This window comes from Oryctolagus cuniculus, chromosome 17 (assembly GCF_964237555.1).
Source record: "Oryctolagus cuniculus chromosome 17, mOryCun1.1, whole genome shotgun sequence".
Taxonomy (NCBI): domain Eukaryota; kingdom Metazoa; phylum Chordata; class Mammalia; order Lagomorpha; family Leporidae; genus Oryctolagus; species Oryctolagus cuniculus.
The window spans coordinates 6921085-6938840 of record NC_091448.1 but is presented as its reverse complement, the minus strand read 5'-3'; the positions used below and the strand labels follow the sequence as shown (position 1 = coordinate 6938840).

At 58.1% G+C, this 17756-nt stretch overlaps 1 protein-coding gene across 12 annotated transcripts in view; it reads right to left on the bottom strand.

The window, feature by feature from the left end:
* SLC39A11 (solute carrier family 39 member 11) overlaps positions 1-17756 on the bottom strand; it is a 444641-nt gene that overhangs the window by 316674 nt on the left and 110211 nt on the right. For 11 of the 12 annotated variants that reach the window (XM_070060380.1, XM_051825151.2, XM_070060377.1 and 8 more), the window contains exon 4: positions 7056-7214. The exons of the other annotated variant lie outside the window; for it this stretch is intronic. In XM_070060380.1, the coding sequence (XP_069916481.1) occupies positions 7056-7214 (159 nt within the window). The remainder of the gene's footprint in view (positions 1-7055; positions 7215-17756) is intronic. 12 annotated transcript variants of the gene reach the window in all.

Here is a 17756-nt window from a genome sequence, read left to right as displayed (position 1 = left end):
AGGACTGCGGGGAAATAAAGGCCTGGTGTTTAGGCCACCAGCGTCCATAGTCTTGGTTATGGCAGCCCGGGCTCTACACAGATGTACAGACACCTGAGCAAGAGGTCCCACTGCAAAACAGTAACCTTAAAAAACCCAAAGATTTATTTATTTAAGAGAAAAAGGGGCTGTGGGGAGGGAGAGAGAGACAGAGAGATGGAGAGAGGTCTTCCATCTGCTGGTTCACTCTCCAAATGGCTGCAACGGCCAGGGCTGGGCCAGGCCAAAGTCAGGAACTCCATGTGGGTGGCAGGGGACCAAATACTTGGGCCATCTTCCACTGCTTTTCCCAGGTGCATTAGCGGGAAGCTGGACTGAGGTGGAGCAGGCATAACATAAAACTAGCACTCCAATGTGGCATGCCAGTGTCGCCAGCAGCAGCTTAACCCACGGCGCCACAACACTGGCCCTCTGACATCACCCCCCAACCCGGCCTCTTCAAGAGGCACAGTCCTGTCCCCACACTGGTCGGCTCTGCTCCTGCGCCAGGGGCTCTCTCCAGCCCAGCCCAGGACCACCTCACAGTGCAGGGTCACAATGCGTACCCCGATGGGAATGTACGAGACGGACATGCTGAGCGGAGACGCGGGGCAATCTCACCTTCACTGTCAATCTAGCTGGGCGTCTCGGACAACCTCAGGTGCGGTGCGCCTGTGAGTCTCCTTGTGTCCTCTCCAAGAGCTGCCTGCCATCTCCCCCCACCCCTGCTTCTCTCCCATCCCCTCTCCCCCATCCTCCTCCCCCTCTCTTTTTGGGAGCCAGAATCAGAAGTTGATAGGGACAACCTAGGAGGGGGGAATGCATGCAGCTCCACTCTGGGGATGGGGATGTCACACCTGTCGCTTCCCGACAGCTGCCCCCGGTAACTCCTCACAGCAGCTTCCCGTGGCCCGATCTTGACACCGGGAGAGGCTGGGCGCACGTTAGCAGCAGGTGCACACACTGTTCATTTAACTTTGCCCTAGAGGCGTCTTTGCTGACGTCACAATGAGAGCTGACAGAAACCGAACGCGATCGGGGGCTTGGATGACCGGAGAAGAAGGTAGAGTCCACTTGCTGAGCTCCCCGGCCACTCAGAGGCCTGTCTGGGCAGGACTAGGGGCCAAGTCCTCTCGGGACGGAGCCTCAGGCAGAGGCACAGGCACCACCACCTTCCCTGCCCACCGTCGTCTCCTGGGCAGCCCCCTCCAGGCGTCAGATACCAAGAGAGGGAAGGGAGCGTGGCGTGGGGAGCACCCAGCTCCCGGGGAAGACTGCCAACATGGAAGACTCCTCTTCCAGACGGGCACATTCCCAGCACACAGGCGCACACAGCAACCCAGCACCCGTGGACAGGGAGACGGCGCTGCACACAGCACCACCGCGGTGGAACTCTGGACAGGTGTCAAAGCAACCGTGGACGAAAACCATTTTCAATTGTAAAAGAACACAGAAGACGCGGCTCAGGCCGACTGCAGTCGACTCCGGCCAACGCCAAGCTGACCCCAGCAGCCCACGCAGGAGGGGCAGGCGCTTCCAGCTCAGTGTTTTCAAAACACAGAATCGGCTTGCAGAGAGGAAAAAAAAAAAAAAAAGGAAAATACTAGAACAATACCTGCTGGGCTGGGGAAAAGGTGAACCAAGGGGAGGGGCTGTCACACAATCGCTCTGAAAAACTGTTTCATGATGAGATTTTTGTACCACGCCGATGTGATGCTAAAGAGAAAGACGGGAGACTCGGGCACACACATACACGACCCTCCTCCCCAGCCCCACCCTTCGAAAACCACCACTTTGATCCAAGTGAAGGCTTCCCACCTGTGGCTGCTTCACGGGGACGCAGAACCACCAGGCTCAGGACCGCAGCGCCTCCAAGCGGCTGCTGGCTGGGCCTTCCGTTCTGCCCAGGGCCAGCTTTTGCCTATTTTTTTCCTTAAGGATTTGTTTTATTTATTTGAAAGCAGAGTGGCAGCAAGATCTCCCATCCACTGGTTCACTCCCCAGATGGCTGCAACTGCCGGGGCTGGGCCAGGCTGACGCCGGAGCCTGAAGCCCCACCTGGGTCTCCCACGCGGGTGGCAGGTGCCGGAGTACCTGGGACAACCGTCCGCTGCTTTGTAACTGTGGCTTAACTGTTTGTACCCCGACGCCAGCCCCTCCCTAGGTCCACGTTATGGGGAATACCGAGCTTGGGGTGGCCCAAGGAACACTTCTCATCGCCGCAGCCCCCGCCAGGCCCAGCAGGCCGCAGCGTCCTTGCCGCCTCCCCCGTTTGGTTAGGACACCATTTGGCAAACTCTCTTGGAATCCCTGTCCGGCAATTTCCCTGCCACAGTCACCGCACAAGCCTTCCCTCCTTTATTCCCAGATATATCCGTGGAAATGAAGACCAGCCCAGCGGAGAGCGACTCGCCGCCGCGTGTGAAGTTAACAGGCGCGGTGGCTTCGGCCCGACAGTAAAGCCCTTTTCTGGGCAGTGGTGTGCTTTGGCTCCAACAGGCTGAGCGGACGGGAAATCAAAGAATACGCACGCTAACCACTGCCTTCCCGACAACCCAGGAGCACCGCTGCTCTCCGATCCTGCGTCTGTTACGTCCGCACCTCTGACGTTCGCAGGCACTGGGGCCTGTGCTTGGACTGCCCGGCAAGGACACCACCTTGCCCCCCCCCCCACGCCCCGGCCCAAAACCACACTGCCCCTTGCCGGACATCTCACGTTTGCTTTATTCCCAGGTGGGAAAACAGAGACTGACTCACATCCGTCCACGCTGTCAACCCCCAGTGCCGAGTCAGCGGGGACAGAACGGCGACGCGGGGATTGTCTGCACACAGGCCCCCGCTCACCCTCAGGGACGGGAGCCCCCCGACCCCGAAGCCTCTCCTCCAGTGACGTCCTCCTGCTCTCGGGGACACCGGGGGGGGGGGGCTGTGCCTGAGCCGCAACGAATCAGGGAATGAAAGTCCTGAGCTGAATTTACCCACAGAAGGAACTCCCCGCAGCCTCAAGGGCCAGGAATTCAAGAGCAGAGACCATCCTGAAACACAGTCCAGCAACAACACACACACACACACACTCCCGGACCGGAAGACTAACTCCCTGGGAATGCACAAGCCGTGCCAGGCCCACTAAGACCCCAGCTCCAAACCCGTTAGCCCCGACTCCACAAAGCGCCTCCCACAGCCCAAGCTGCCGCCCTTCTCGGGTCTGCTAAGCAGATGAACGTTGACACCAAGGGAAACCTCGGACGGCCCCAGAGAAAGGCCGGCAGACCGCTTCCAAGCCCGACTCTGCCACCGGCGTCTGCATCCGGCGACGGCAGCAACTAGAATCAATTCTCGTCCATTGGCAACACCTTCTCAGACGAATGCCCCGTCTCATGTGAACAGCTGGAACCAATTTCTTCTAAGAGCGCCTAGAACGCAGGTGCAGGATCAGCTGGGTCTTGGCGCCGGCCCCTGAGATCCCGGGTATCAGTGGCCCCTGGGCCCCCTCCTGAGCCGTGGCACCCCCTCCCCCTATGTTCCTCCACCTCTCTTGAACCGTTCCTGGTTTTCTGCATGGTGGATCCAGCACTTTGCCCCCGGAAGCGTTTCCATATTCAAAGCATTTATTAGAACAAATGCGAGGCCGGCGCCACGGCTCACTAGGCTAATCCTCCGCCTAGCAGCGCCGGCACACCGGGTTCTAGTCCTGGTCCGGGCGCCGGATTCTGTCCCGGTTGCCCCTCTTCCAGGCCAGCTCTCTGCTGTGGCCCGGGAGTGCAGTGGAGGATGGCCCAAGTGCTTGGGCCCTGCACCCCATGGGAGACCAGGAGAAGCACCTGGCTCCTGGCTTCAGATCAGCGCGTTGCGCCAGCCGTAACACGCCAGCCACGGCGGCCATTGGAGGGTGAACCAACGGCAAAAAGGAAGACCTTTCTCTCTGTCTCTCTCTCTCACTGTCCACTCTGCCTGTCAAAAAAAAAAAAAAAAAAAAAAAAAAAAAAGAACAAATGCGAACCAAAGGTTAAAGAGACCTGCTGCACAGTACAAACTGGCCACTGTTGACGCTGCCCAGAGGAAGCCCCTCCATCGCAACAGCTGATCAAACACAACTGGGCGCACCCCGCCTCACCCCACCCCGCACCAGCAGGAGTGACCTACTGCGGCTGGGGAGGTCCCTCTGTGAGCAGGGGGAGGGGGAAGAACCAGGTGAGACTGCAGACTGGGGCTTGGAGGGGGCCAGATTCCTGTCCCCTGTTGAGTTGGGAGCGCTGGCCACAAGGCCTTGCCTACTCCAAGGGCAAGGTCACAGCTCAGCAGGTGCATCGGAGGGCAGAACATGGCAGCCTGCGGTGAGGATCTCTGGAAGCTGCCCGCATGGCAGAGACAGACACTCAACAGCAAGGAAGTCGAACGCCCGGAGGGCGCGACCAGACACTGCCACCCAACCTCCCAGTGGACAAACGATGACAGATGGCCCTCGCGTCAGCTGTGCACTCGGGCGCCACATTCGGCTGGCTGGTTGGGAGGACGGTCCTTCTGCAACACAAGCGATCAGCTTCTCATGCCCCAGGGCCCAGAGACCACTTGGCAAGAATTTTCTTCCTCTGGTTGGAAACTGAAGGCAAGAAAGGAGGCAGAGAGGAGAACCTCAGTGACCCCCTATGGGGTCCCTGTCCCTTGACTCCAGGGAGTCTGACTTAACCTACCCAGTGGCGGGATCTGACCGGGATCTGACGGGAGAAATAGCCTTTGGCCCCACCGCCCCCCACATGGCTCCTCCTGCACTTTCCAAGCGGGCAGGGAACCCAAGCACCGGCTCCGGGGTGCCTCCGACCCCCTCTACTGCTTGCTGGGACAGCGTCCGGGAAGGCTGTTTGCCTGCCCCACCTCTGACTGGCACTGAGCCCGCTCCTGCAGACGCCAGGGCCGTCGCTGTGCTTACAGCTGCCATGGCACTGCCTGGCCTCCGCGCTCTCTGCTCAGCCCTCACAGCCAACTCCAGGCCGCAGTTCTAACTGGGTTCTCTGTGAGCAAGTCCACGCCCGCTCCCAAACCCGGCTCACCAAACCCACCTCTGCAAAGAAGCCAAAAGTCTCTGGCTCGCCCAGAATCCAGTGCCATTTAGAACTGGACATGTTCACAACCCCCACCCCCTCCCCCCCAGAGCAGTTATCCTCAGACTACGGGGAGGAGAACTGGAACAAAGGACGCACAAGCAGTAGGTGGCAAAAGTGACTTCAAGCCAGGACCCTGCTGCCCGGCCTGCCTCCCCCTCCCCCTGCTGCCCAGTCTGTCTCCCCCTCCCCCTGCTGCCCGACCTGCCTCCCCTCCCCTGCTGCCCGGCCTGCCTCCCCCTCCCCCTGCTACCTGGCCTGCCTCCCCTCCCCCTGCTGCCCGGCCTGCCTCCCCCTCCCCCTGCTGCCCGGCCTGCCTCCCCCTCCCCCTGCTACCTGGCCTGCCTCCCCTCCCCCTGCTGTTCAGCCTGCCTCCCCCTCCCCCTGCTGCCTGGCCTGCCTCCCCTCCCCCTGCTGCCCGGCCTGCCTCCCCCTCCCCCTGCTGCTCAGCCTGCCTCCCCCTCCCCCTGCTGCCCGGCCTGCCTCCCCCTCCCCCTGCTGCCCGGTCTGCCTCCCCCTCCCCCTGCTACCTGGCCTGCCTCCCCTCCCCCTGCTGTTCAGCCTGCCTCCCCCTCCCCCTGCTGCCTGGCCTGCCTCCCCCTCCCCCTGCTGCCCGGCCTGCCTCCCCCTCCTCCCAAGCCTGACTGATGTGCTCCCCGGTGAAGCTCTCACACAGGAGTCAGATCTGCTGTCGTCCTCCCAGAATATCACAATCGTTAGGGGACAGGGCCACCGTCACGGTCACGGTCACGGTCATGGTCACTCACTTCTCCCGGTTCCAGGTGTGCACATGTGGGAGAGCACGTCAGAAAGTTCACAGGAAAATGGAATGAGAGCTAAGTTTATTTTGGGGTAAAAAAAAAATGCTTGAAACCTGTGCATGGATTTTTCATAACAAACATTTTCCATGAACTTTTTGAAGACCTCTTGTCCACATGAATTTCAATTTTTTTGCACCAAAATAAATGTCAGAGTTAGAAAGAGAGAGAGAGAGAAAGAGACCAAGACCTTCCACCTGCTGGTTCACTCCCCAAATAGCCACAACTACCAGGGTTGAGCCTGGCAGAAACCCGCAGCCTGGAACTCCTTCTGGGTCTCCTATGTGGGTGGTGGGGGCCCAAGTACTTGGGACATTTTCCACTGCCATTCCCAGACGCATCAGCATGCAGCTGGATGGGAAGTGGAGCAGCCTGGACTCGAATTACTCAAACGGGATGCTGGCATCACAGTTAGCAGCTTAAGCTTAACCCACTGAGCCACAGTGACGGCCCCCTCAACTTATCTTTTCATTCCATTTCTCCCTGAACTTTTTTTATATTTAAATTTATTTTCATTTTATTTGAAAACAGACAGAGACAGAAAGAAAGAGAGACAGTCCACTCACTAACTCATTCCCCAAACGTCCCCAACAATCAGGACTGGGCCCTGCTAAAGCCAAGAGCCCATGACTCAGTCTGAGTCTCCCACGTGCGCAGCAGGGACCCAAGTACTTGATTCATCGGCTGCTGCTTTCCAGGGTGCTCGTTAGCAGGAAACTGGAACGGACAGCAAAGGAGGGTCCGATCCGGGCGGTCTGATACGGGATGCGAGAGTCCCGTGCAGCATCACCACCACCGTACAAACACCCACTTTTTGAAACACCCTCAGAAACACCAGCACACTTTGCACCATCGGCTGCACTCTGCGTTCCTAATGAAAGCTGACATCCGACGGCAGAACTCAGCGAAATGCAATAAGGGGATGATTAGTCGCATTTCCAGGAGATGGTTTTCTTGAAGGAAGTAATCGCCCTCCCAGTTCCTCTTCCGCCTGTCATCTGTCTAGATACCACTGACTCCGTAACAGAGACATCATGGGTCTACCAAGTTCCACAGGAAGCAACGCACGGCGCTGTTGGGCGTGCGCCGACACGGCGGCCCGAAGCCAAGCTGTACTCACCAGGTGAGGCATCAGGAGGTCAGCCAGGTAGACGAAAGCTGCGCCGAGGGTGAAGCCCACGGCCACCGGGAAGAAGGCAAAGGCACCGAAGCCCCCGGATGACGTCGCCATCTCCACCGCTGGGGCTAGGAGGGACCAATAGGAAGCGGCTAACATGACCTACAAGAGCAAGAAGGGGCAACGAGTCAGGAAGCCGACCACACAAGGCCTTCGCAGCAGGGACCTCGTGTGCTCTCTACGGCCCAAACACAACCCTACAACTCCACGGGTGGCAGGCCTGAGGTCCCGGGTGATGGCTGTTACCCCAAACCCAAGAATCCCTGGAGCTGGCGTTGTCAGAAGGCAGCGTTAGGTAAGGCTGGGGTGACCTCGGGGGACGGAGTCCGGTTTGCTGTCCAGCCTCAAGCAGGGGGGATTTTACCTGCCAAGGAGCGAGTGGCACCGTCCGGAGCCGATTCAGGCACCCTGGGGGGAGGCTAAGAGGGCTTACTGCTGCTGCCTGACGAGTAGTGGCCAAGGGTTCGGGTTAACATCCTACAGTGCACGGCTCAGGCCCTGCTAACAAAGTATTATCCTGCCCCAAATGCCAGCCATCACGCTGCTGCGAAATCCTGTTCTAATTGAATACTCTCAAGACAAACCGCTCGTTCCTTCGCGAGCTCCGCTCCGTCCTCACGCAGCTCTGATGATTACAAAGTTCTTCCTCGTGGTGAGCTGCAACCTGCCTCCCTTCCATTTTTATCTGTTAGCTCTCGGGCTGCTCCCCAGAGCACCAGTGAAGGCCTCTTCCCTCTGTGATTCACGACAGCCTCCGAAATGTCTGAACACAACCAGTAAGTCAACGGCACGTCGGTCTCATCAATTTTCTGATCTCCAGAGAGGAAGAGGCGAACTAATATTTATTGATCGCCTGCTGTGTCCAGGGACCAAGCCCTGCATTTGATCTCCTCTGTTATCATCGTAACACCCCGGAAGGCACATGTTGTTTTCTAAAGCTATCTGTAGAGCGAGACAGTGAAGCTCAACGTCGCGAGGCGATTTGTCCAAGGTCACCCAGGCAGTAAGTGTCAGGTGCAGGGAACTGACCGCCCAGGGACCATAATCAACTCACTGAGGGAGGAACCACGAGGGGGAAGAGAAAAATGAGGTTGCTCTCCAGCGCCAGCGAGGTCGATCCGATAAAAGGTTCTTCAAACACCCACCCAACAGCTGTTTACTCTCACGGAAGCCGTGACACCTCCGTGGCTAGAGTACACCCCCGGCCCATCACTGTCAGGGTACGACAGTCATCGTCGACACACAAAATGTTGAATGGGCTTCCAAAAATTACTTAATGATGCCTTGCCCTAAAAAAAAAAAAACATTGTGCATGCATCACCCATTTGCAGAATCGCAGCCTGAGTGACAGGACCAGGTATTACAACAGTGACAGCAGGGAACCAACCCCTCCAGGGAGCCGCAAATCCCCTGCTGCCAGTCATCACTCACTCACAGTCACGGGCTCAGTTCTCCCAGCAAAAATCTTAGGGCACCCCCGCCGTGGAAAATGACAACTTCCCGTGGAACTCCCAGAAAGAACGGACACGCCTCATCTACGCGGCCTGGGAGCTGAGGCCGACCGGGTCAGCGCCGCGAGCCACGCTGCCTGAGAAGACCATCAGAGGCGGCCCGGGGCTCCTCCCTGGCGTGGCCTAAGCCGCCCCGCTCCAGACTGTCTCGCTCACTTTAACATCCGACAGCCCTCGGAAGCTGCCATTCGCAGGAAACTCCCCAGCGGGGAGGACCTGCCCGGACACACAGGGACGGAGAGACCCATGAGCCTCATCTTCAGCTTGACCTGCCCAGCAGTCTCTGGCCTTGGCTGTCCCAGGGTGGCCCCACCCGCTCCCACCTTCGGCAGCTCTAAAGCCACATGATCAGCACCCCATCCTGTGATGACAAAACAGAGTGTCCTCATCACAGCACTCAGGGTGCCTCCCAGGCCCTGCTGTTCAGCCCCTCCCCCCACCAGGTCCCACTCGGCTCCCACTCGGCTCTCACAGTCCCCGGCGGTCCCCAGTGACCGCTGGGTACCCACGTCTTTCTGCACCCATGGGTGAGAAGCATATGGCGTTCCCACAGGTGAGTTACTCAGTGTGGGAGACTGGGGTGCTCCGAGGGGAAGCGGCCCAGGTGATGCAGGGGAGCCCCTTCTTGGAACCTCTGGTCTCCTCCTCCCAGCCCCACCTGGGGCCCAGCTGGGATTCCTCCCTTCCTTTTCCTTCTCGTGTCCTTGTGGGAAAGACCCACTCTCACAGTGAATGGCGGTCAGCCAGAGGCCAGGAGCCTTGCCTTGGCTACCGGAAGTCCAAGCTCTCCCGCACTCCGAGACTTAAACACTAACGACCCTGCCCCTGCATCCCCCGGCTCTTGGTCTGAAACTGAGGGTTACATCCTCAGCTTCCCCAGCTCTGGGCCTTTGGACCTGGACTGAGCCCCACTACCAGCATCTCAGGACCTCCGGTCACCGAGACCACGTGAGCCGATTCCACAGTCAACCCCTTCTCATGCATCCATACGCACATCCTACTGGAACCCCATTAACACAGTCCCCCAGAAAAGTCACTTAAAGGGTGTGTGATGTAGACAAGGTCATCAAGTCCAGGGGCTGGCGCCATGGCACAGTGGGTAAAGCCACTGCCTGCAGTGCCGGCATCCCATATGGGCACCGGTTTGAGTCCCGGCTACTCCACTTCCGATCCAGCTCTCTGCTGTGGCCTGTGAAAGCAGTAGAAGACGGCCCAAGTGCTTGGGCCCCTGCACCCATGTGGGAGACCTGGAAGAAGCTCCTGGCTCCTGGCTTCAGATCAGCACAGCTCCGGCCATTGCAGCCATCTGGGGAGTGAACCAGCAGATGGAAGATCGACTTCTCTCTCTCTCTCCCTCCCTCCCTCTCTCTGTAACTCTTTCAACTAAATAAAGTAAATCTAAAAAGACAGACAGACAGACAAAGAAAAAAACAATCCATGAAAAGGAACAAGGGGTTGACTGACGCTAAGATGTGACCGGATCTTGAAGACATTACGCCCAGTGCAAGAAGACAGCCGCAGGACGTCCATACCCCGGAACATCCAGGGCAGACAGCCACAGAAATAGCCAGTCGGCTACTGGCCGACAGGCGGCAGGAGTCAGCCCTGGGGAGTGGCTGCTCTATGGGCCTGGGCCCTCCAGTGCGTGTGATGCAAGCATTCAGAGGTAGACAGAGGTGAGGGTCACACAACGCTGTCCGCGCCCTAAATGCCACAGAGCTGCGTACTTTACAACAGCGGACGCCGTGTTACATGGCTTTGTCTCTCCAAGCTGAGGTTGGCTGTGCCAACTCCAGGAGCCTGTCTTGTACTACACACCCCTGGCCATGTGCAGGCCTCTCAGCCCAACACCTCCACCCGGGACAACACAGAACGCCAGGCCCCAGCGCACGTGACCGTTCCTCCAAGCATCCCCAGCCCTTGCCTGGGTCTACGTTTAGGAGGGGGAAATGCCAGCTACAGAATCAGGACTGAGTTTGGGTCTCGGCTCTGCCTCTGACCAGCAAGGTCATCCTAGAAAAATCGTCGAAGCTCTCTGCAGCTCAGATTGGCCACCTGCAGACCAGACACGGAACCGCGGTGCTGTGGGAGCTGTGTCAGGGGACGGTGTGGTTCAGGGTTCTCCTCTCGTCCTTCTCCCCATCTCACCCCGCTGAGGGGCCTCTGCGGGGCCCTGAATCCATTCTTCGTGTCCGTATTGTCTGGGAACCGTGGCCCGCGCGGAATCGGGGCTGTGCCTTGAGAATCTCTGTGCTGTGGCACCTCGCTGGAGACCTGGACGGAGCAGCTGCCCGGTCACCGTTATCTAAATGAGCTCTGTACAGGGAGCACCCGGGCTGCAGAGGTCAGGGTGCGCGACCCGGAAGTGACTCAGCACTTTCCCATCTATGGCCTGCATTTTAAACTGACTTTTTTAAGCTTCCGAATGAAATACTCAAATGCCTTCCACTCCTTTGACAAACACTGGCAACTAAGTAGTGGTTTAGAACAGAGGTTTTTTTTTTTTTTTCCACGGGTATAGAAAGAAGTCCTCATACCATTTTCAAAGCTTCATGGGTAACCCGCTCAAGAGGCTACTGATAGAATCAACAACTCACTGAGAGTTGAAAGGGACTTCCGGACATTATTTGCTCCAAACAACCCATTGAACGGATGGAAAAACTGAGGTCCACGGAGAGTCAGGGGCTTCCGCCAAGTGCCAGAGCAAGTGGATGCCACCCAAAGCTGGCCGCGCCGGCGCCAGCCGAAGACGGCACCATCCTGGGCCCGGAGTCATTTAACAAATCTGAAGAGCTATGGGGTAAGGACCGGTGCTCCCTCATTCCCCCCCTCACAAGGCACAGAAACCCAGAACCCACGTCTGGGACCAGTGCACATCGGCAATCCGGGGCCTTCCTCCCTGTCGTGATGCAAGCTACTCCCAGCAAACTCAGTGCTGGGAAAACGCTGGCAACTAATAAACCGTGGTAATGAGCCTGCTAAACACCTGCCTTCGGAAGACAGCTCAGCCCTCACAAATCTAAGACTATTAATAGCCGCTGTGCTTAAGAGGGAGGGGGGAATGAGCAATTACGTGACTCACGAAACGAACCCTCCCACAGCACACCTGAAGCTGGGAGCTCCAGAATGAATCGTGGAAACCTTAAAGCTCTGGGGCTGGGTTTCTTGCATAAAAGGCACCCCTTCCTCCGCGGTGAGCTGCATTTTAAAAATGAGAATAGCCTAGGGGTGGACGTTTAGGGCCCAATGAGTCATCCCACAGCGGGATGCCCCGTCTGCTTCCAACCCGGCCCCCTGCTAATGCCCCTGGGGGTCAGCAGATGACTCCTGGCCATTGTGGCCATTTGGGGAATGACCAGGTGGGTGGAAGCTAGCTTGCTCGCTCGCTCTCTCTCTCTCTCTCTCTCTCTCTCGCTGTCTCTCCCTCTCTTTTTAACTCTACCTGTCAAACAAATAAATAAAACTTGAAAAAACATAAAAATAAATGATAACCGTTACCGAGCCCTGAGAAAGGACAGGGGAAGATCATTCCAGCCGAGGATCATACACTGTACGGGCAAAGACCAGAAGCCAAGGGTGCCCACGGTTCGCTTTGTGGGGTCAGCACGTGAGAGGCCTAGGCCTCCGTTTTTGTAGTCAGAAGGCGTGTGCTTGACCGCGGGGCAACCTAGAGCCTCCCCGTGGGGAGTCAGAGCAGTTCGGTCACTCAGGGACACCCAGCTGGACGGGACAGAGCTGGGATGTGACACCCTGGCCTGATTTCAAAGCTGTGCTCCTAACCCCAAAGCTATACCCCGTCTCTGGAATGTTTGAAATTCTTTAATAATAATAATGATATTCACAACGTCAGCTACTCAGAGCATCTAACCAGAGAATACTTTCCCTCCGAATATGATTTTCAGATGCAGGGGGCTGGCGTCGTGGACAGCAGAGTGAGCTGCCACCTGCCATGCCGGCACCCATATCAGAGTGTCGGTTCCATTCCCAGCTGCTCCGCTTCCAAACAAGCTCCCGGCTGTGGCCTGGGAAAGCAGCGGAAGACGGCCCGAGTGCTCGGGTCCCTGCACCCGCATGGGAGACCTACACGGAGTTCCTGGCTCCCGACGTTAGCCAGGTCCCTTCCAGGCCTTGCAGCCGTCTGGGGGAGTGAACCAATAGATGCAAGCTCTCTCTCGTGTCTCTCCCTCTCTCTCTTTGCAACTTTGCCTTTCAAATAAATAAATAAATTTTTTTCTAAAAGGTTGCTGTCTTGCAGTAGGACCTCTATCTTAAGCATTTGTACATCTGTTAGTTTTCTGCTGTAACAATAAAGAAATAAATCTTTTTTTTTTAATTTTCAAAGGTTTACTCAGCTTATATGAAATCACTAGTCCATTAGGAACAGCACAAAACCTAAGTCGTAAAACTTCTAGTTTAACTGCGGTCAACTGGACACAAACGGCTCACTCCCAAATTCCCACCAGAGTGACCACCCAGGGTGAGAAGGTTCCACAGGCACGGGGTCGGCAGGGGAGGAAGAGGACACGACAGCCACCGCGTTCAGGAAGCCAGAAGAGGGCCAGGCGAGCCCAGACAGACACCCAGGGGGGCTGGCGCCTGGGCCTGCAGCACAGCCTGAAGCCCAGAGCAGCCCGGCGGCCTGCACACAGACCAGCACGCCGCGGGCAGCCTGGTGAGCAGCAGTGAGACCCCAGGTTCCCCCTGCACGCTGTGGCCAAGCAACCGTCCCGAGAGAAATTCAGGGGCAGCCAGCTCAGCCAAGGGAGAGGGTCCCGTGCGGCGCACAGCCGGGGAGAGTGGTGCTGTATGGGAGTGAGGGCACCCAGCACCCGCCCACATCCCCACTCTGATCCGCAGGAAAATCCCAGAGCCAAGTCCGGGATACGATCGGTGAACGCACCACCACTTTGCAGAATGGTCTGCATGCTACCCTACCGCCCCGCAGGGCCGGGCGTCTCTGCCCAGGGCTCTGAAACCACACCCTGACAGCGGAAGGGCGAGCGCGACGCGAGGACACACAGCAGACACTAACAGGGTCTCTCTCGTGTTCCCCAAGAGTAGAATCCCCCATTTCCCAAAACCCTCAAAACCCAGCCAAGGGGGCCGGCGCTGTGGTGTAGTGCGCGAAGCCCCCGCCTGCAGTGTCAGCATCCGGCATCCCGTATGGGCGCTGGTTAGAGCCCCAGCTGCTCCTCTTCCGATCCAGCTCTCTTCTGTGGCCTGGGGAAGATGGCCCAAGTCCTTGGGCCCCTGCACCTGTGTCAGAGATTGGGAGGAGGCTCCCGGCTCTGGATCGGCCCAGCTCCAGCCGTTGCGGCCATTTGGGGACTGAACCAGTGAATGGAAGGCCTCTCTCTCTGCCTCTCCCTCTCTCTGTAACTCTACTTCAAAGAAATAAATAAAATCTTTTTTAAAAAAAATCAAAATAAAAACCTAGCAAAGCTCCCAATGCAATCCTTTTTCTCAAAATATCTTGCAGAATGCCACAGAGAGACATCCTTGAGAATGCTATCAATTTCCCTCTGGTACCAGAGGTGTCAGCACAGAATAACAGGTGGGGGAAAGAACCATCTGAACTCCTAGCCCACAGCAGGCAAAGCCTTACACTCCCGCTCAAGTGCTCGCGCTGGGACTTCAGCTCTGGAAATCCCCATCAGTCTGCGAGGAGTTCAGGAATCCGGCAGCACGCGCCGGCAGCTGGGTGTGGCCACGCCTTTCCTTCCGTACAGAAATGACAGCCACAAAGCAAAACTGTCCTCTTAGCGAAACAAAATTACAGCACACGGCTCACTTACCAGGCACGGCATATCGGGGTCGATGAGTCGTACCTCTAAAGAACGGGCATGGCCGGTGCCGCGGCTCACTAGGCTAATCCTCCGCCTAGCGGCGCCGGCACACCAGGTTCTAGTCCCGGTTGGGGCGCCGGATTCTGTCCCGGTTGCCCCTCTTCCAGGCCAGCTCTCTGCTGTGGCCAGGGAGTGCAGTGGAGGATGGCCCAGGTGCTTGGGCCCTGCACCCCATGGGAGACCAGGAAAAGCACCTGGCTCCTGGCTCCCGGCATCGGATCAGCGCGGTGCGCCGGCCGCAGCGCGCCGGCCACGGCGGCCATTGGAGGGTGAACCAACGGCAAAAAGGAAGACCTTTCTCTCTGTCTCTCTCTCTCACTGTCCACTCTGCCTGTCAAAAAAAAAAAAAAAAAAAGAACGGGCATGGAAGTCTACGGGAGACAGGGCCACAAATTCAAAGTAGCAGCAGCCAGCTCGGGGCCCGCTGCAGACCAGGGCTGCCTTCAGTGTCCACGGGAGCAGAGGGCCGTGGACCCCAGCTCAGGGAGGCTGCTGTCCTGGCCAGGAGGAGACACAGACTCGCAACCCGGAAACGTCAAGGCAGTAGCTGCTCCCCGAGGACAGAAGCCAGGAGGCGTCTCTTACGTTCTGGCTCCGAATCAGATATAGACTTACCTTCAGAAAGTCAATCAGCAGGTACCCGGTGAGTGTGGAACGTTATGTGGGACCCCGAGGGCTTAAGGGGAGGAAGACAGACCCAGGCAGATCTGGGTGCTGCCTCTCAGGACCTGGCTGTGCACCCTCGTAAGAGACCCCGAGAGACAGCTGAACAGAGCCTGCAGCTGTTCCAAGAAAGGAGATGCCACACGTACACAAACAAGCAAGCAAAGCGGAATAGCAAAGGAGGCAGGGGAGGGTCTCCTGAGGCGTGGCCAGGGGCTGGAAAGGAGCGTGAAGGTGGGACCTCCCGCGCTGGGACGAGCCCAGCGAGCAGGCACAGTTCCTCTGGGGGAGCCGCGAGGGCACTGGCCCAGCGGAAGGCCGGGGTGCGCGCTCGGGCCTGGCGAGTGAAGAGGACGGCCTTGGACCTCAGGTGGCCGGTGTGCTGTCTGCAACTCTGGCTGCACGCCGCAATGGACTGGAGCGTCCAAGACACAGGTGCCAGCGCTCCGTCACAACCTGCTGAGACCGATGCCCCAGGGTAGGGCAGGGGGTCACAGGTGAGGCCAAGGCTGCTCTGCCAGCAGATCCACGCTGGGGAAACACCCAGGGGTCTTCAGCAGTGGGGGAAGGGGGCATTCTGGGAGGGTTAGCTGACGTGTCAGCAGGCAGGACGGATTTAAAGGGACACTGCGGTCACGAGGAATGGGAGTGAACAGACGGGGCGGGGGGGGAGGGGCGGGGAGGATGTGTGTGACCCTCCAGGAGGCGGTCGCCCCCGGCCACGCAACATCGAGTCACTGCACCACAAACCCGTGACGGGCGGCCACCCGAATCCTGCCTTGAGTCAGCTTCCCAATTTGGCGTTCCGATCAGCAGGCATGATCCGAGCATGAATCAAACATAGCGCATGGGGGCTATGTCCGTACTTAATCTGACTTTATCAACATGCCTTGGCGACGTGCAGATACACCAGCGTCGTGTAACTCTGCAGCACGAAACCGAACAGCTGGAGATCATCGTCAGCTCCGATTCTGGTGGTTAACGGAGGGAGGCTGGTTTGGCTGACCCATCTCGGAGCCGCACCTCCCCAGTGATGACGACGGACAGCGGCGTGGCTTTATCCCCTCCAAACTAAGGAAGGGCACTTGTGCTAGAGCAAAGCAAAAAGGCAAAGCTACGACCGTGACCGTACGGTCCCCTAACTCCTCTCCTACACGGCTCCCCAGCGGAAGCGGAAGCAGGCGTCCACACAGACGTGCACAGGAACACCCCAGCGGCTCTCGTCCACGTGGGACGCAGCCCGACGGCCGGGGAAGGGATAAACACGCGTCTGTGTATCTCTAAGACGAAACACTCGTGGGCAGTAAAGGAAGCAAATGACTGATATGGCAGCAACACTGCAAGCGGACCTCCCTGTACACACTGATTCCACCCCACCACGGGCGCGTGCAGGGCTAAGCTATGGCGACAACTCACACAGCGGTGGCCTGGGAGAACCGAGGTGGGTGGGGAGGAGGGGCTCCTTCTGGGATGACAGCGAAGTTCCCCATCTCACTGGGGGGGGAGGGGCTTTACAGGTGCAGGCTGTTGTCAAAACTCACTGACCTGGCACTTTAAGATCTGGGTACATTCTGGTATTCAATTACTTGCGTTTTTCAAGACTTCAAAAGGCTGCATGCACTCCTGATTCTAAGGAGCCACATTCGCTCCGGGGACAGCATGCTGGGCACCCAGGTTCTAGGGCTACCCTACAATGGTCCCTCTGGGGACAGGCCTGGGTCACCCACTACAATCACGAAGTACCTGACAAGACCCAACAGGCCCAGGGCGAGAGCCAGGTCATCTGTAACCCCCAAGAACCAGCGGTGTCAGACAAGCATGGCAGTGTCACCCAAAGGGACCCCCAGCCTCCATTCTCAGTGACCCCAGGTCCTGGGTGGGTTAAGCCCTGGACCATATAAGCTCCCTGACGCATCACTAAAGCCATCTGGGCCTCGACATTGCTGGCCAGCAACCTACTTCTAACTCCTGAGCCGAGAAACCATGGAGGCTGGCGCTGCTTCCCCTCGAAGCTCTTGTTTGCAAAGTGCAATTCAACACGACACACACACATGCGTGAGAGGCCCACCTGGGCTGCAGCACCCGTAAGCACGCGTCTCAGCTGCACCGGGAGTAGCTGTGCTCCAAAGTCAAGGCCAACCTCGGCTCTGGTTCCAGTGCAAGGCTCCTCTGCCACAGCCCGTGGCTCTGAATAAGAGGCACGCTTTCAAGGCAGAGTCAGACTAGCTAGAGTAGTCCACTAGCGTGGACTCCCAGAAGCCTTCAGCTTGCCACAACTATTAACTCCGTGCAGACTAAAACAACAGGGAGATGGCAGGGTGGCAGGGGAGGGGGAGGGGAGGGTGTCCTGACCAAACCTAATCACCAGCCGGTCACACAGACAGTGAGAACACACTGCCCCAGGCAGCCCCCCGTGGCACCCGGCCACCGCTCCGTCAGCACCCTCTCACTGTGGGCCTGCTGGGGGCCAACTGTGCCAGCTGGTCCGGCCTCCCCACCCCCACACCACCGCTCACCCCCACGGATCCAATCTGTCCCAGACCTGGCTGCCGGGGAGCAGCCCCTGCCGAGGCCGGGGTGGGGGTGGGAGGGGAGGAGAGGAAGCTGCTGTCTGGCTGGCTCAT